Raw genomic sequence first — 15,033 nt, forward strand, 5'->3', positions numbered from 1 at the left:
ACTGTCATGAATGAGGCTAATTCAAAATTAATTCTAAATTTCATGTTTTTGTTTTTAAAAAAATAAGTCATTGAATGCTGTTGCCTGGTCAGTGTGTGCTGTGTGTTAGGAGAGCGGTTTCTGGGGAAAGTGTAGGAGTGTTAACTGTGTAACTTCATCTTGAGAGAGTGACCGTAAGCCTTGTGCTCCGTGGGGGGCAACTCTCTGTGTAGTCGGTCAGTGGAACTCTATATAATTTCTGATTGTGGCTTTGCTTTAGATGCTGAAAGCACTTATTGGTCTAATTTGTGTTTCCCTCTGAAAAGACCAATCAGGGAAAAGTTCATAAACCATATTATTCTACAAACAAAGCAGATATGTGAGTAGAGAAAGAAAAAGCTGTTGTGATAGGTGAAATTTAAAGCTAAACTTGATTCGCACAAGAGTCTCAGAGTGAAGTAAACTGGTAAGTTGCTTCTGTGTAACTGTTAACCTGGGATGTGGGAAGATATTTCAGTCTTTTCGACAGTGAGGAAATTTCCTTATTTTCTTAGACTCAATAAATGAATCTCCTTTTTGGTGTGAACAATATTTCTGGTGCATAAGGGAAAAAACATTAAAAAGATGCATGAATTTGATGGATTGAGTAAAGGAGTGTGAAGAGCAACCTCAGGCTGCTATGTTTGAACAGGCTGGGGGATTTTAGCAGGAGTCAGCATGCAGAAGTCTTGGTGGACCACTGAATTGTAGTTATTTTTTTTTAAGATTTACTTGTTCTGCTCTTTCTGTTGCAATGAATATAAAACAAAGGGCAAGATCTGACTTCTGAAAAAGAATGTGTAAAATACAGGCTGAAGACAAATCAGTAATGTCTGGTTGTCTGTCTATTGTTGATAAGTCTTAAAATATTTTTTTCTTCCCGTATGTCGGGACCTTTTGTATTATTTCTGTCAACTTTCTTTGTAACAAGTCATGACCTTTCTTGCTAAAAGGATGCAATGCTAGAGTGAACACCAGTCCTTAGCTGAGCGATAAATCAGTCGTGTTACAGCCACAGCTACTAGTGATGCTGTGAAGGTTTCTGGGGTGGCTCAGAGATGTGTCTCCTCTCTACCTTCCCCCAGCTGTAGTTTCTTTGCTGACTTTTCTGTTCTTTTTGCTGCCTTTTGAAGGGTTTTGGTTTTACCAGTACTGCCTGACTTTATTTTCACTTTCATATCTACAATTTGCCAGTGGCATTTACCAGCTTTTCTATTTATGCTGCTTTCTGAAAACTCCATCTGCCTTGGAGCTTGTTCTTTGCGCTGTCGCATCGAAGGTAGGTCACCATGCACTGGGTGCTCCTGTGGTCGCACCCCGTGCTCCGTTTTCCATCTCACTGTTTGAGCGGGTTCTGCTGTTGTGTGAAGGGGAGCCCTGCGTCCATCTCCATGGCCCTCGGCTCCCTCTGATTCCCCTTCTCTTCCTGACCTGCCCTCTCCTCAGGTGCGGAGAAAAGCTCATCGTGGCAGCAGGGAGGACTGCTCCACACACCGCAGGTCACAGCGAGGACCTCCTGATGCCATCTGTGAGGTAAGCAGGCCTTGGGAGGTGCTAGTTTGCAGGAGGATCGCAAACTTTACTAGAATCCTTGCGTTTTGGCGTTTTTTGTTTTATTTTTTGGTGTTGGTTTGTTTGTTTGTTTGTTTTTCCTGGAGAACCTCCTGTTTCTCAGCCTTCGCTTTACCCCTGAGGGCGACGAGCCGCCCGGCCGAGCGGAGGCGCCCCCGTTCCCCACGTCGCCGTCTCAGGCCTGAGTCCTTCGCCCGGGCGGGGCCGGGGCCGCCTTCCGGCCTCGGGCCGTGCCACGACAGCCCCGCGGCACCGCCCTTCAAGGCTCACAGGGCTCTGCCCTTGAGTGACATCGGTACTCGCCCTATGAGCGGAGGCCTGTCCAGCCTCCGCACCGTCTCGGCCAATAGGAGCCAGGCGGGGGCGGGCTCCGCTCGGTGTTTCGCTTCCGCTGTTAAAGGAGACGCGTCGCGGGGGCTGGGGAGCGGGCGGCCCCTTTAAACTATGCGCGCGGCGCGCGGGCCACCATGCAATGGCGGTCGCTGGTGCTGGGGCTGCTGCTGCTGAGGCTGGGGCTGCAGGCGCTGCTGGCGCTGCTGCCCGCGCTGGCCCCCGGCCTCTGCCTGCGCCGCCGCTTCCCCTTCCCCTTCCCGCCGCCCGCCGCCCTCGGCCCGCCCGCCGCCCCCGCCGGCTCCTCGCACTGGGGCTCGTTGCTGCGGCGGGGCGGCGGCGACGGCGGGACGACGGGGGGGGACGAGTACGAGCGGCGGTACAGCGGCGCCTTCCCGCCGCAGCTGCGGGCCCGGCTGCGGGACGCCGCCCGCGGCATGTTCGTCTTCGGCTACGACAGCTACATGCAGCACGCCTTCCCGCAGGACGAGCTCGACCCCCTCCACTGTCGCGGCCGCGGCCCCGACCACGACCCGTCAGTCGCGGGGCCGAGGGGAATGGGTTGGGGGGGAGGCCGCGCCCTGTGGCGGCGGGGCCTGACGCTCGGCCCTTCTCTTCCAGCTCCAACCTCAACATCAACGACGTCCTGGGAAACTACTCGCTGACGCTGATCGATGCGCTGGACACCCTGGCGGTGAGTCCTTTTTTGGGGGGGTGGGGGTGGCTGGGGGGGCACCCCCAACGGCGGCCCTGGCCCTGAGAGGCTCGGCACCCGTCAGCTGAGCTTCGTTTCTTCCTGCGAGGAAGACTTCGGCCCTTCGGGCTGCCATGTCTGTGCTTTGCAATACGGGAAGGCTGCAGAGTTGTTGCGTTGCCCTGTTGGGATAAATTGAATCAGGAGGGAAGTTCGGGAGGTTCCTGTTAGCAGCTGGAATGAAAAAACTGGGTTTTGCAAATTAGTGTAAAGGTGTATTAATGTAGCTAGGATGTGAGGGGTCTAAAACTGAACACAGAGGCCACACCTCGAGTGCTGTGTCCAGTTTTGGGCCCCTCACTACCAGACAGACATTGAGGTGCTGGAGCGAGTCCAGAGAAGGGCAATGGAGCTGGTGAGGGGTCTGGAGCACAAGTCTTGTGAGGAGCAGCTGAGGGAGCTGGGGGTGTTCAGCCTGGAGAAGAGGAGGCTGAGGGGAGACCTTCTCGCTCTCTGCAACCACCTGAAAGGAGGGTGTGGTGAGAGGGGATTGGTCTTCTCTCCCAAGTAACATATGATAGGATGAGAGCAAACAACCTGAAGTTGTGCCAGGGAAGGTTTAGACTGGATGTTAGGAAAGATCCCTTCACCGAAAGGGTTGTCAAGCATTGGAACAGGCTGCCCAGGAAGGTGGTGGAGTCACCATCCCTGGAGGTATTTAAAAGCTGGGCAGACGTGGTGCTGAGGGACATGGTTTACTGGTGGCTTTAGTTGGACTCGATGATCTTAAGGGTCTTTTCCAACCTAAATGATTCTATGATTCTGTGGCTGAAGAACAACTCTGCTAATTAAACTCTGAAGGCAGTCTCTTAGCAGGATATGGACATTAATGTCTGAAAGGCTGAAGTCAATTGGATGAGAGAGTTTGAGTGATGAGAAACCCTAGATGTGCTTGAACATGCATGGGTCTAGCTTGCTCTGTTCTGGTAGTCTGGCTGGTAGCAGTGAAATGGGCACCTGTTGCAATTCACCGGGTGGTTTATTCCCAACCCCAGTGTGGTAAACTGGAAGTCAAAGCTTGGTGGTGGGCAGAGAGCTTTGTTTAACATGGCTGTGAAACTGCAGATCTTGGATGTGGGATGGTTGGATTGAAGTGGGAGCATGGTCCTGAGCTGTTACCTTGACAGTAGCCATTGTTCTAGAACGGATTCTGAATGAAAGACTTAAAGAGGAAAACAAAGCTAGTGGAACTGAAGAAGAGGGCTACTTGGTAGAGAAACTTGGTGAGAAGTTGAAGGAAGACAGGTACGGAAAGTTTCAATCTGGATGGAGTTACTCCATGGTATCTTCCAAGGACTTGCTGTGGGACTAGTGCTGTTTAGTTTTTGCGTGTTAGTGGTGTTACTACAAAAGGTGCTGATGTTTCATGCAGAGCTGCTGATAGAAATGGAGATCAATTCTTAACGTGAAGAGCGGGTGAAATGACATCATGAGGAAGCAACTAAAATTGTAATGAACTTCAGCAATGTTAAAGTAAAAGGTTTAATAGTTTGTAAGTGTGAGGTTATTAAATCTTTCACTTCTGAGGAGAAGGTGGTGATGGTTGTACAGCTAACAGCTGGATCACATGCTAGCAGTGCGTTACACGTGCAGGGAAGGATAAGAGTACGTGGGGGATGTATCAGTAGAGATTTCCAGAAGAGACAGAGGAAATTTCTAAGATCTTCCCCAATGCTCAGGTGAGATCTGTTTTGGAATACTGCCATCACTCTGGTGTTTAGGAAGGGTGCATTTGAACTGGGACGTGCATGGGTTGCTGAGAGATATGTCAGGAAGAGAGTTTGTCTTATTTGAGATGACTGCAAGAGCTCTGATTGTTTTGCTTGGCAGAGTGTGCTATAAATCTGTATGAAGAGTGGTGAAAGGAAGGAGGGGAAAAAGCTGTGAAGCTGCTTCTTGCCTGCTAAAATAGACCATCGTGTGCATTTCTGGTAAAATTTGAAGATAATCTGAGAAGCAGTTTTATGTTAGTAGTAACAATAATGTGGTGTCACGGAGAAGAGCCCCTTCCTTGAACTCCTTATGCATATTGAGAAACCCTCTTAAGTTTCATGGCCTCATTTTTGCAGCCAGGTCAGGTTCTTGGCCTTCTGGAGTGTCAGGACCAGATCTGTGGTGTGTTTCTCTCTCTTTGTGGAGAAGGTGGTGTGTGCAAGGACTGCATGGGTGCTTCAGGTTATGAAATACTTCCCATTGCTGCAATGGAATTGCAGCTCTAGGTGAGAAGGTCTCAACTGAACATGGCAGCAATGAACAGAACTGAAATCAGGAAGTGAGTAAAACGTTGGTTTTAGGGATCTGTGCTATGTGGCTGATGATGGTGTGGCTAAACAGTTGCCTTCCTGTCCTCAGAGTCCTATCCATACCTTTTGGAGCAGTATGTAACTCTTTTTCTTAAACTGAAAACGTTTGGTTCTTAGTCTCTTGTGTTTCAGAAGCTTCTGCGTGATGAAAGCCTGTTTGCTTTTCATCTGCTCAGATCTATGTGAATGCTTTCCCACTAGGTCCGGGTATTGTAAAGAGCAGACTGACTGGTGCATGGTGTTTTGATGGTTAAAGAGCTAGGTTTCCAGCCTTATTGTGAACTTACACAGGCAGAAACCTGTGTATTCTGTGTTCCTGCTTCCTTTAAACTGGGGCTGAATTTACATCTGTCTCTGGATATAGTGGAAATGAATTGTTGAGGTGTACCTATAGCAAACTGGCTTGACAGAAGTCCTGGGCATGGCATGCAGTGTTAAGTCAAAAACTTGAAAGGTTGGACTCCCCTGGTCAAAGAAATGTCAAATCAGACTTCATTCTTCTGCAAGTTGTGTTACCTTTTAAGCTAAACTTAACTAACTGATAGTTTAAGCAGTTAAAACACTCAGTGGGGTAGATCTTAAGATTTTTTTAGACTCCTGTTCTAAGAGATCATCCACAAGGCTGATGCTGGGAGTGGAAGAACATATGAGTGCATGGATTAGTATAACGGACAAAAATACATCTTTGTGGATTTTCCTGTTTTAACATACTTTTCGTAAAACACACTCTTGCATGTCAGTAGGATGGGTAACTTTCTGGAAAGTCTTTTTAGCAGGAGCTTGAAGTACTCTGTTCTGTATCTAGTTAATATGACTGTTGGTCTAAAATGTGAACTTGCCATTCTCTTCCCCAGCCCTCTTTTGAAGCAACAATTAGACAAAATAACTTTGTTTTTTATGTAAAAGGTAATGGGAAACTCCTCAGAATTCCAGAAAGCAGTGAAGTTGGTGATTGACACGGTTTCATTTGATAAAGACTCAACGGTCCAAGTTTTTGAGGCAACAATCAGGTATGTCACTCTGAGTTTGTCTTTAAACAGTAACAAGGTTAAAGACTTGGTGCTTATATATGGGAGAGCCAAAGTGAAATCATTATCAGGATATCTTTGTTAGGCTTTATTCCATAATTGTTCCTGGAGTAATTTGTTTTCTAACATTTTATGAAAATATTCCATCCTTTCATAATTGAAATAATTTTAATGAGTCACATGTGAGTCACATTGTATCATTGAAGCAGTGATACAATGGTAGTCTCAACAGTGTTTGGCTTGCAGAATGCTGCTTTTTTGTTATTGCACAGCAAACAAGCCTGCTGACAGGCTTTCCTTCTTTCGGTTTTCTTCATGGACCTTCTGCTTGCTTTCACTTTCATTTTAGATGAAAAAACAGGCCTCTCTGTCTTAGAGATGAGTTTAAGATACTGTCTGATTTTAAATAGCGTCATTTTCTGAATGTCTTAAACAGTGTTTAACTGGATTTTGGGATTAGTGTGGGTGGCAAGTAATGTGACTTCTAGATGTTTTCACTGCTGGTGGGGAGTAAAGTAGATCTTTCTATAGTGCATGTAAATGCACAAAGTAATACTTCTGTTAAACGTGATACTGGTAAGGGTTTAGTTGAAGAACTAGGTTTAGGTTGGATTTAAAAACTGAAGATCTCTTCCTTTTCCCGCAGGGTTTTGGGAAGCCTGCTTTCTGCCCACATAATAATTACAGATACCAAACAGCCTTTTGGTGATATGACCATTAAGGATTATGACAATGAGCTGTTGCATATGGCTCATGACCTAGCAGTGAGACTACTTCCAGCCTTTGAGAACACCAAAACCGGAATTCCATATCCTAGGGTAAGTGAGCACAGCAACACAGTGGGGAAATAATGTAAAAGTAGTAATTCGCCTGTCCTGCCGCTTGAATTCTGTGCCCTGTGTGTGCCTTTATTTGTGCGCTTGGGGTATTGAACCTGCTCTAAGTTACATTAAAATGGTGTGGGGGTCAAAACTGCACTAAGTTACGGTGACACAGATGATATATAAGTTGCTTCTTATGTCTAGTAAATGTTTTCTTTAGCCTGTGTTTTCACAAGGTATATATTGCTCTGTATGGGTCAGTAGTCATTTGTTTGTGTTTTGTTTGGCTGAAACGTGCCCTGCCCTGCACTTTCTTCCCATATATCATGGAGCAACAAAACATGCTGTCATTAAGAAGATTAACAAGAAATACTGTAAGGGCAAATAGCCTAGGAAAGTGACTTTATTGGTGACTTGGTACTAAGGTAGTTGTGATAAAATGAAAGTAATCTAAAATATTTGTCATACTGGGCTTGGAATTTGTAATTTTCTTGAATACTGCTCAGTGAGTACTCAAGAATACTGAGGTATTCTTGAATACTGCGTCCTCTTGTTTTAAGTAGATGCAGTTTACAAGGAGGATGTCAGTTTCAGTGGACCAACTCTAAGCTCTAAAAGTAATAAGCACTTGCCTGACTGCTTTTAATTTCCGGGGACAGCAGCTCCGCTTTTGCGTCAGACCTGTCAGGCTGTAGAAACATGAACTTTCACTTCTGCTCAGAGTTTGGTAAAGCATTTGAGGGTAGTGTAACTTCCCATCAGCGTTTTGTTCCGTGGGGAACTTGAGGAGCATTCACTGAGGAAACTCTTGGTTTCAAGAGCACTAAATGAGGGGAGGCGGTACTTGCATCACCCTTGGAAGGACCTGAAAGTTTAGCAGACATGATGAAAAAGTGGACTGAAATTTGGAAGGATCAGCAAGTGTAAGAGTAGCAAAATTAGGATTGCCCACCTTGAGCATGATGTTATAAAGTTGGAAGATCAATTTCATGGATTCTTCAGGAAAGGTTTTTGACCAAGCAGTGATACGCTGGGTTTCTAACTATATGGACATTGCACACTACATGTTGCAAAAACAAATACAAAGCTTTATAATAAACATCATACTGCACAGCTGTATGAGGTGCAGCCTTTCTGCTTGCTGTTAGCGCTCTTTCCGCTTGCTTCACAGGTCAATCTGAAGAAGGGGGTACCTCCAGACAGCAATAATGAAACTTGTACTGCAGGAGCTGGTTCCTTGCTGGTGGAGTTTGGTATCCTTAGCAGGCTGCTTGGTGATTCCACATTTGAGTGGGTGGCCAGGAGAGCTGTCAAAGCGCTCTGGAATCTCAGGAGCAATAACACTGGACTGCTAGGTAATGTCTTCTGAGGTGATGCTGTATTGACTAGCTCCATGTTTAAACTTGCCTCAGTCTCCTGTAGCAGAATGCCATCATGCTACAGGTTTCTTTCATGTACCATAAACTTTGTAGATCTGCTTCCTCTGTAGCTGTTAAGTCATGCTCCCCTGGTGTGCTCATGGTTTGTGTTGACCAAATGGCACTTTGTAATTTCATAAGAAAAACGGAGTATCTGAATGACTTCTTAGGGCACAGGTTTCCAAAGACAAACTTTTAGTGAAACTGGGAAATGAAACTGAAGTTCTCGTATTTGTTTCGCCATTAATAGAATTTAGATTGGCAGATGACTACAAGTACTTAACTGCATGTATGTGCTTGTTCCTCGGATGAATGCACCGTAACACTTTATTTGGATAGTGATCTTTGATCATTTCTCCTTAAGACTCTTGAAGATTTCTAAATTCTGTTTCTTGATTGTTTTTTTTCTGATGTACTTGGCAACTTTAGACTAAACTTTTTGTCTGTTCTGAAAGGAAATGTTGTGAATATTCAAACTGGCCATTGGGTTGGAAAGCAAAGTGGCTTGGGAGCAGGGTCGGATTCGTTCTATGAATACCTTCTGAAGTCTTACATCCTCTTTGGAGAAAAGGAAGACTTGGACATGTTCAATGATGCTTATCGGAACATTCAGAACCACTTAAGAAGAGGGTATGTTATTTGCTATGAGTATCAGTTCCTTAAGCGATGAGTACTCCAGCAAGATATGAGAGACTGTAGAGTGTTTTGTGTCATGCTCTAGAAAGTCTGTGTTCTCTTTTTTTCTCTAAAAGACAAAGTCTTATTTCTGTGGTAGTCACCGTGGAAATAAATTTTAATGTTCACTTCGCTCCTTAGTCAACTGATCTGAATAGCATTATTGGCACAAAGAAGCGAAACTGGTTACAGTCCAGGTTAGTAAACGTCAGGCTGAGAAAGGGCTGTAGAACTGCAAAGGAAATGTATTAAATTAGCTAGCTTAGTACTTAAGGCCTGATCTTACCTAGCATGACTTTTTGGTAGAGATTCTGCTGACATAACTTAAGCATATGATGTGCATACCTTGATGAATTAATTTTTCTGGGAAGCATGACTGACGATTTTGTTCTTTTCAAAATGGCTTTGGTCATGCAAATCTGTGGCTCATTCTCTTTGCTGGTGGCAGTGCTGTGAAATGAAAAGTGCAGTGTGTTCTGAAATAGTGAATATTTACACATGCTTATTATTACTTGGCAGTCGAGAAGCTTGCAATGAAGGTGAAGGTGACCCTCCTTTGTACGTTAATGTGAACATGTTCACAGGACAGCTGATGAACACATGGATTGACTCTTTGCAAGCTTTTTTTCCTGGACTACAGGTAAACTTTCATTCTGTTAAAGACCGAACAACACAGTTAAAGGGTTTCAGAGAGGCTCATTTGAATTCTAGGCTGTGAATGAATCTGAGCATCGCTTCTGAGATGAGCTTCAACCTTTGGGTTTACATCTGGCTGCTCTGATAAGAGAGTCTTAGGGCGGTTCAGCTTCTGCATCAGCATAACAATATTGGAAGGCCTAGCCTGCTCTCTGCTGGGTTTGAGATACTTTTAACTTTTCTCCTTTAACATCAGCATTTGTATACCATGCTGCAAGGCTGAGCCGCCCTAAAGCTTTTAATGCGAAGGAATTAATACATCAGCTTTTTTGGGTGGAGTTGGGTTATTTTTTTTGTCTCTCCTTATGAGGGGAGTGTTTTATTATATGGCATGTTGTTGTACAGAGTGGAAAGCAATTTGCTGGCTTGCAGTATGATGCGTGCATGTTTACGGCTGTTGTTATGCCTAGGTATTGATAGGAGATGTGGAAGATGCTATTTGTCTCCATGCTTTTTATTATGCCATATGGAAGCGATACGGAGCTCTCCCAGAAAGATACAACTGGCAATTGCAAGCACCGGATGTTCCCTTTTATCCATTGAGGCCAGAGTTAGTGGAATCCACATATCTCCTTTATCAGGTACTTGAGTTTTCTGAGCTTACAGCTTGTGTTTTGGCAAAAATGGTTTCATTCAGAAAGTCCCTTTTTCTACCCCTAGCCTCTGGCCTGATGAAATTTGGTGCCTCTGGATCTGCCTGTTCTTATACAGAGGTCCCTGTTTGGGCACTGATTGTTAGGCAATGTAGTTGCTATGTTGTTTGCTTAAAAAATAGCCTTCTTTATAAGACATACAAAAATGAGATTAAACAACCTTTTCAAAAAATAGCTGGCAGATTTTTACAAGGTAGAGACTTGTGACTTCTTAATAGAAATTGCTGAAGTAAATGTAGTAGCTTTCCTTGCTGTATTGTCTGGGCACAGTCTCCAACTGGCAGAAGATAGAGTAAATGAAAATAACTTTCTGTCTGCAAGAAAAGCTATCAAAAAGTTTGAATTTACCACAAGTTTTATTAGGATTTGCACTAAAGCAAATGTGAGAGGCTTGCACAGAGTAATCCGAGTCATGTTCCTATAAAGATAAGTTTACTGTAATACGTGAGAGTCTAACACTACTCAGGCCTTTGTTGTAAGCGTTATTTTTACAAGATTTCGAAATTGCTGACTCTTAACTCTTGTCTGTCTTCCTTATTCAGGCCACAAAGAACCCATTTTACCTTCATGTGGGAATGGATATTCTGCAGAGTTTGGAAAAATATACAAAAGCAAAGTCAGTTTTCAATGTTCTTTGTCTTCTCTCACTGCTATATACAAGTATTTTATTATATAAATATTATATAGAGTCCAATCTGCCAAATGCAGGTAAACCAGAAAGCCACAAGTGATGATTTATGTATTGAGGAATTATTTCTTTCTCAGATGAAAATGAAATTACAGTCCAGTGACAACTTTATGCCTTCAGAATTTTATAACTCCCTTTCAGAATACATTGTTGATAATCGGTTGCTAAAAACTGGTAAAATTAGTACATGGGTTTTTTTTCTATGGATCCTGCAAGAATATTTCTGGGCTTGTGGTGTTTAGGGATGGCCTCTAAGATGCACGCTGTTGCATGTCAGCTTTTATCTCAAGACAATAACAGTGAATCCTGACAGTAATACTGAGTATCTGAACTTCTTGTACGATTCAGAGGGAAGACAGTGAATTTTTATTTTACTATTTGTATTGACCACAGGGTCAATGATTATAGTCTCATCAGAATACCAGAAACCAATAATCAGTGCTTACTTGTAAAAGAGACTTGTTTAATTTTAACTTCACCCCTAGTGACAATTGGAACGGTCTGAAGTTAAGGAATACCTGGGAACTGCTTCCAGATCAGAATGCCTGGGAACTAAACCCAAACTAATATTAAATCTTGCAGGTGTGGCTATGCCACTTTACACCACGTTGTAGAGAAGACAAAGGAAGATCGAATGGAGAGCTTTTTTCTCAGTGAAACATGTAAATATTTGTACCTGGTGTGTATATGTTCTTTATTTCAAAGATACTCTCTTGCATGCACGGTGCACAAATGCAGCACAGCAAGGAGGCAGGATGTGGTTAATTAGAAACTGCTGCACTCTAGGGAAGAGAGGAGTTTGGGTATCAGAATGTATCAGAAAATGCATGGCTCTTCTTTCTTTCACTCTACCCTGACCTTGGAGGTTTAGGCAGCTGCTAGCTGTAGAGCTGGCAGCTCTTTGGGGGGGAGCTGGAAAGGAGAGGAAGCAAGACTGAAGCTAGTGCTCAGCTCTGAGCTAAATTACTGCTTGTAGCCATTTTGCCTGCCTCGCAGCAGCCTCCGATTTCTCCCCATCAGGCTTTGGCAGTCACAGGAGAAAGCATTTGAGCCATGCTGCTTAAGCTACTGTTCTCAATCTCCTTTAGTGCAGAAAAACAAATAAATCTGACCGAATGGCAGCAGTGGATGCCAGCCTAGAAGTGCCTGCCATTGTGCAGCTTAGAAAAATAAGGGCAGTTTAAGTTGTGTGAGAAGTTTTTCTTTCTCTGTCCTCTTTCAACTGTTAAAAGAAATCGCTTGCATTAAAACTATTTATTTTCATTTGCTTTAACAGTAGTTACCCATTTAGCACTAAAAGCTGTGCTTTTTGTGTGATCCTTCAAATGCATGAGTGCATGTGCTTTAACTTAGTGTTGATGGGACATGACGAATGTTGCGTGCATACTATAGCTGTCTCTCCCCTCTCTTGTTTAGTTGTTTGATGAAGAGAATCCACTGCATAAATCTGGAAATAAGTATATGTTTACAACTGAGGGACATATTGTGTCTGTTGATGAACGTTTTCGTAACTCGCTGTGGAAAGACATCCTCCCTGGAGAAGAGGACAGCGCAGAAAAAATTAAACCTAATGAATTAAAGGCAGTCAACTTCAGTTCTAATGTAAGGAATACACAGAGTGTTCTTGGTTGTGTTGCTGGAGAAGGGGTGTGTGTTGAACTGGGTTAGGCAGTAGAAAAAGAGCCATTTGGAAGTGTTACTTTAGGGATCTGTAGGGTTTCCTTTATAAATGTCAATATCTGAGAACCTCCCATGTGAAAAAAACTTTCAATAGTGGAATGAATGGATTAGGATAATAGGAGTTATTATGTTGAAGGTGAAACCTGTCCACTTTTAAGTATTTTGCAGCAATTAGTTTGTTCTTTGTTAATTTATTTCCAATTATTTTTTTCCCTTCCCCTTTTCTTTGCCCTTAACATCTTCCAGTGTTGCTGTGATGGGGAAAAAGGATTAGAGTGTGTCGTTTTAACAGAGCTTTTTTCCCCTCAGAGTGGTTTTGAGGCATGTAGAGGTGACCTTTCTTAGCTAGGCATCAGCTGAGGAGACAGCAATAGATCCAATGCCTATCACCAACTGAAATAGATATGTGTTTAATACAGAACAATTTTTTAAAATCTCTGCTAGTAAGTTCTAGCATGATTCCTTTCCTCCACCCCCCAGTCCTGCAGAAAAAGAGCATTATTTTAAAAAACATTCACAGTTGTCATAGTGAAGGAAGTCTCAGTTGAATAACAAGCTGCAGCAGTTTGGCGTGTGTTTGGAAGCTTGCAGCCTGCGCTGAGGAAACACTTGCTGTTCATTTCTGTGGCTTGTGCTGTAGTTTGCAAAGAGTGAGGGAGAGCTGGGACCAAAAGCACTATTGGGTACAATTTTCTGTACTGGGAGGAAATCTGTGGTTACTGATGCTGAAACGCCTGCTAGATTACAGAGGGTATGGGATTGCCTGTTTTCATATTTGAGTTCTTAAAAATATTCTCATTTTGTTAACAGTGTAACAGGGTTCCTGATGAGAGGAGATACTTACTGCCATTGAAGAGTAACTACATGAGACAGATTGATCGGATGGTGGGTTTGATCTGAATGGATCTTCGGAGTAACTTTTATGATATGTCAGGAGGAGCATGGGATTTGGCTGTAGACATTCCTTTCCTCTTCAGCTACACACCTGCATCTGCTGAGTCACTTGGGTATCCCCCATGCTTGTTAGTTTTCAATTCTGGATGTGAAGGGAGATCAAGTTCTCCTACGAGTTCTGTCTTCTGAGCTGTGGTAACTCCATGTGCCAGCTGAATAGAGATTTCTTGTTTTAAGACTTCCTATGAAAATCGTTGTTGCAAATGAAGGCTGAATATACTTCAAAAGAAAAAAAAAAAAAGAAAATTGGCACATGCCACTTAGCTACCTCTTCGTAGCTGTATTACAAATGTCCCTTTAGAAAAGGGTCTAGTATTTAATTTGAAATGATCTTGGGATTGGGGAAGGAATGGGAAAGTGCAATTTCTTACACCAAGTTTAATCATAGAATTATTCTGACTAGCAATACAGAACCTTAAGTACTACTCAGGTAGGAACCCACTGGTAATGGGTTTTGCTGAAACAAAAACGCTGTATTTAGAATAGGACCTTGAAAAGATAACTCCTGATCGTGTAAGAAGCTATCAGTATAATAATCATGATATCCCTCATATCCACAGTTGTATAGAACTGCACGGTTGCAAGAGCCTGTGGCTACAGAAACAGTAATAAAACAAATTAGGTGCCTTTTTTTGGTAAAGGAGTAGGGGGGGAGGGAAGGGGAAATGGCAAAGCCACTCAGCTGTCCAAGCAGCTAACTTTATGTAGCTTAGCTGAGCAGAAGTTCCAAAAGTTTAATTGCCACATATCTAGTGCCTTTTCAGGAGAGATGCTGCTAAGAACTGGTATAACAGTACATGAAGAACAAACTATTTCACATTCCTGACAGCATTAATATGTTAGTGCCTTAAGTCTTCTTCGCTAGCAGGAAAACCTGAGCTTGCTTGGGAAGGTGGATAAAGTATTTCTGATTAGCTGGTTACAAAATACAGTGGATCCTAAAGTAACTTAAAAAGTAATTTACATATGAGATGACTTTTCCTTTTTTTTTTTTTTTTTAAAAAAAAAGGATAGTGGAAAACTATCAACTGCTGTGCCCATCCCAAAGAATACTTGTGGGCTGGGTTTGTGGAGTGGAGTTAGTAGGAGGTCTGAGCCTGCAGTATTCTAACTTCTCTCTGTCACAGGTTGGGTATGTGCCATCGTGACAGGGTGACGGCTGCAGCAGCTCTCGATGCTGACTGTGGTGCTGTACTGTACCTGTGTACTGTGCCTTTTTGTTCCAGTGAGGAATAATGAAACAATGCAGTTGCTTCATCCCACCATCTTGAAACACAGCTCAGATATGTCTGAGAAATTAACTGTCTGTGAATGTTCAGGAAGAAAGCAGTTAAATTCAGGCAGGGCTGTTGAGGGATGAAAACAAACTGATGCCAAACCAACTTATTCTAAATATAACATTTTTTTTTTCAGTGACTCCCCATTCCTTACATGCTTTTTACT

At 43.3% G+C, this 15,033-nt stretch overlaps 1 protein-coding gene across 2 annotated transcripts; it reads left to right on the top strand.

Annotated features, from left to right (window-relative positions):
• Positions 1–1,953: 1,953 nt before the first annotated feature.
• EDEM1 (ER degradation enhancing alpha-mannosidase like protein 1) lies at positions 1,954–14,584 on the top strand. Of its 2 annotated transcripts, XM_054216386.1 has the most exons (12): positions 1,960–2,455; positions 2,542–2,614; positions 5,884–5,987; positions 6,652–6,823; positions 7,998–8,181; positions 8,700–8,874; positions 9,439–9,559; positions 10,026–10,196; positions 10,811–10,884; positions 11,539–11,635; positions 12,373–12,558; positions 13,447–14,584. In XM_054216386.1, exons 1-12 carry the CDS (start codon positions 2,058–2,060, stop codon positions 13,534–13,536), a joined length of 1,845 nt encoding a protein of 614 aa, XP_054072361.1. In that variant the 5' UTR covers positions 1,960–2,057; the 3' UTR covers positions 13,537–14,584. The 2 variants fall into 2 exon arrangements, with proteins under 2 accessions (XP_054072362.1, XP_054072361.1); XM_054216387.1 differs by lacking the exon at positions 13,447–14,584 and having other exon boundaries at positions 1,954–2,455; positions 11,539–11,618; positions 12,373–12,515.
• The last annotated feature ends 449 nt before the right edge of the window (positions 14,585–15,033 follow it).

This window comes from Rissa tridactyla, chromosome 10 (genome assembly GCF_028500815.1).
Source record: "Rissa tridactyla isolate bRisTri1 chromosome 10, bRisTri1.patW.cur.20221130, whole genome shotgun sequence".
In the NCBI taxonomy this organism is placed as follows: domain Eukaryota; kingdom Metazoa; phylum Chordata; class Aves; order Charadriiformes; family Laridae; genus Rissa; species Rissa tridactyla.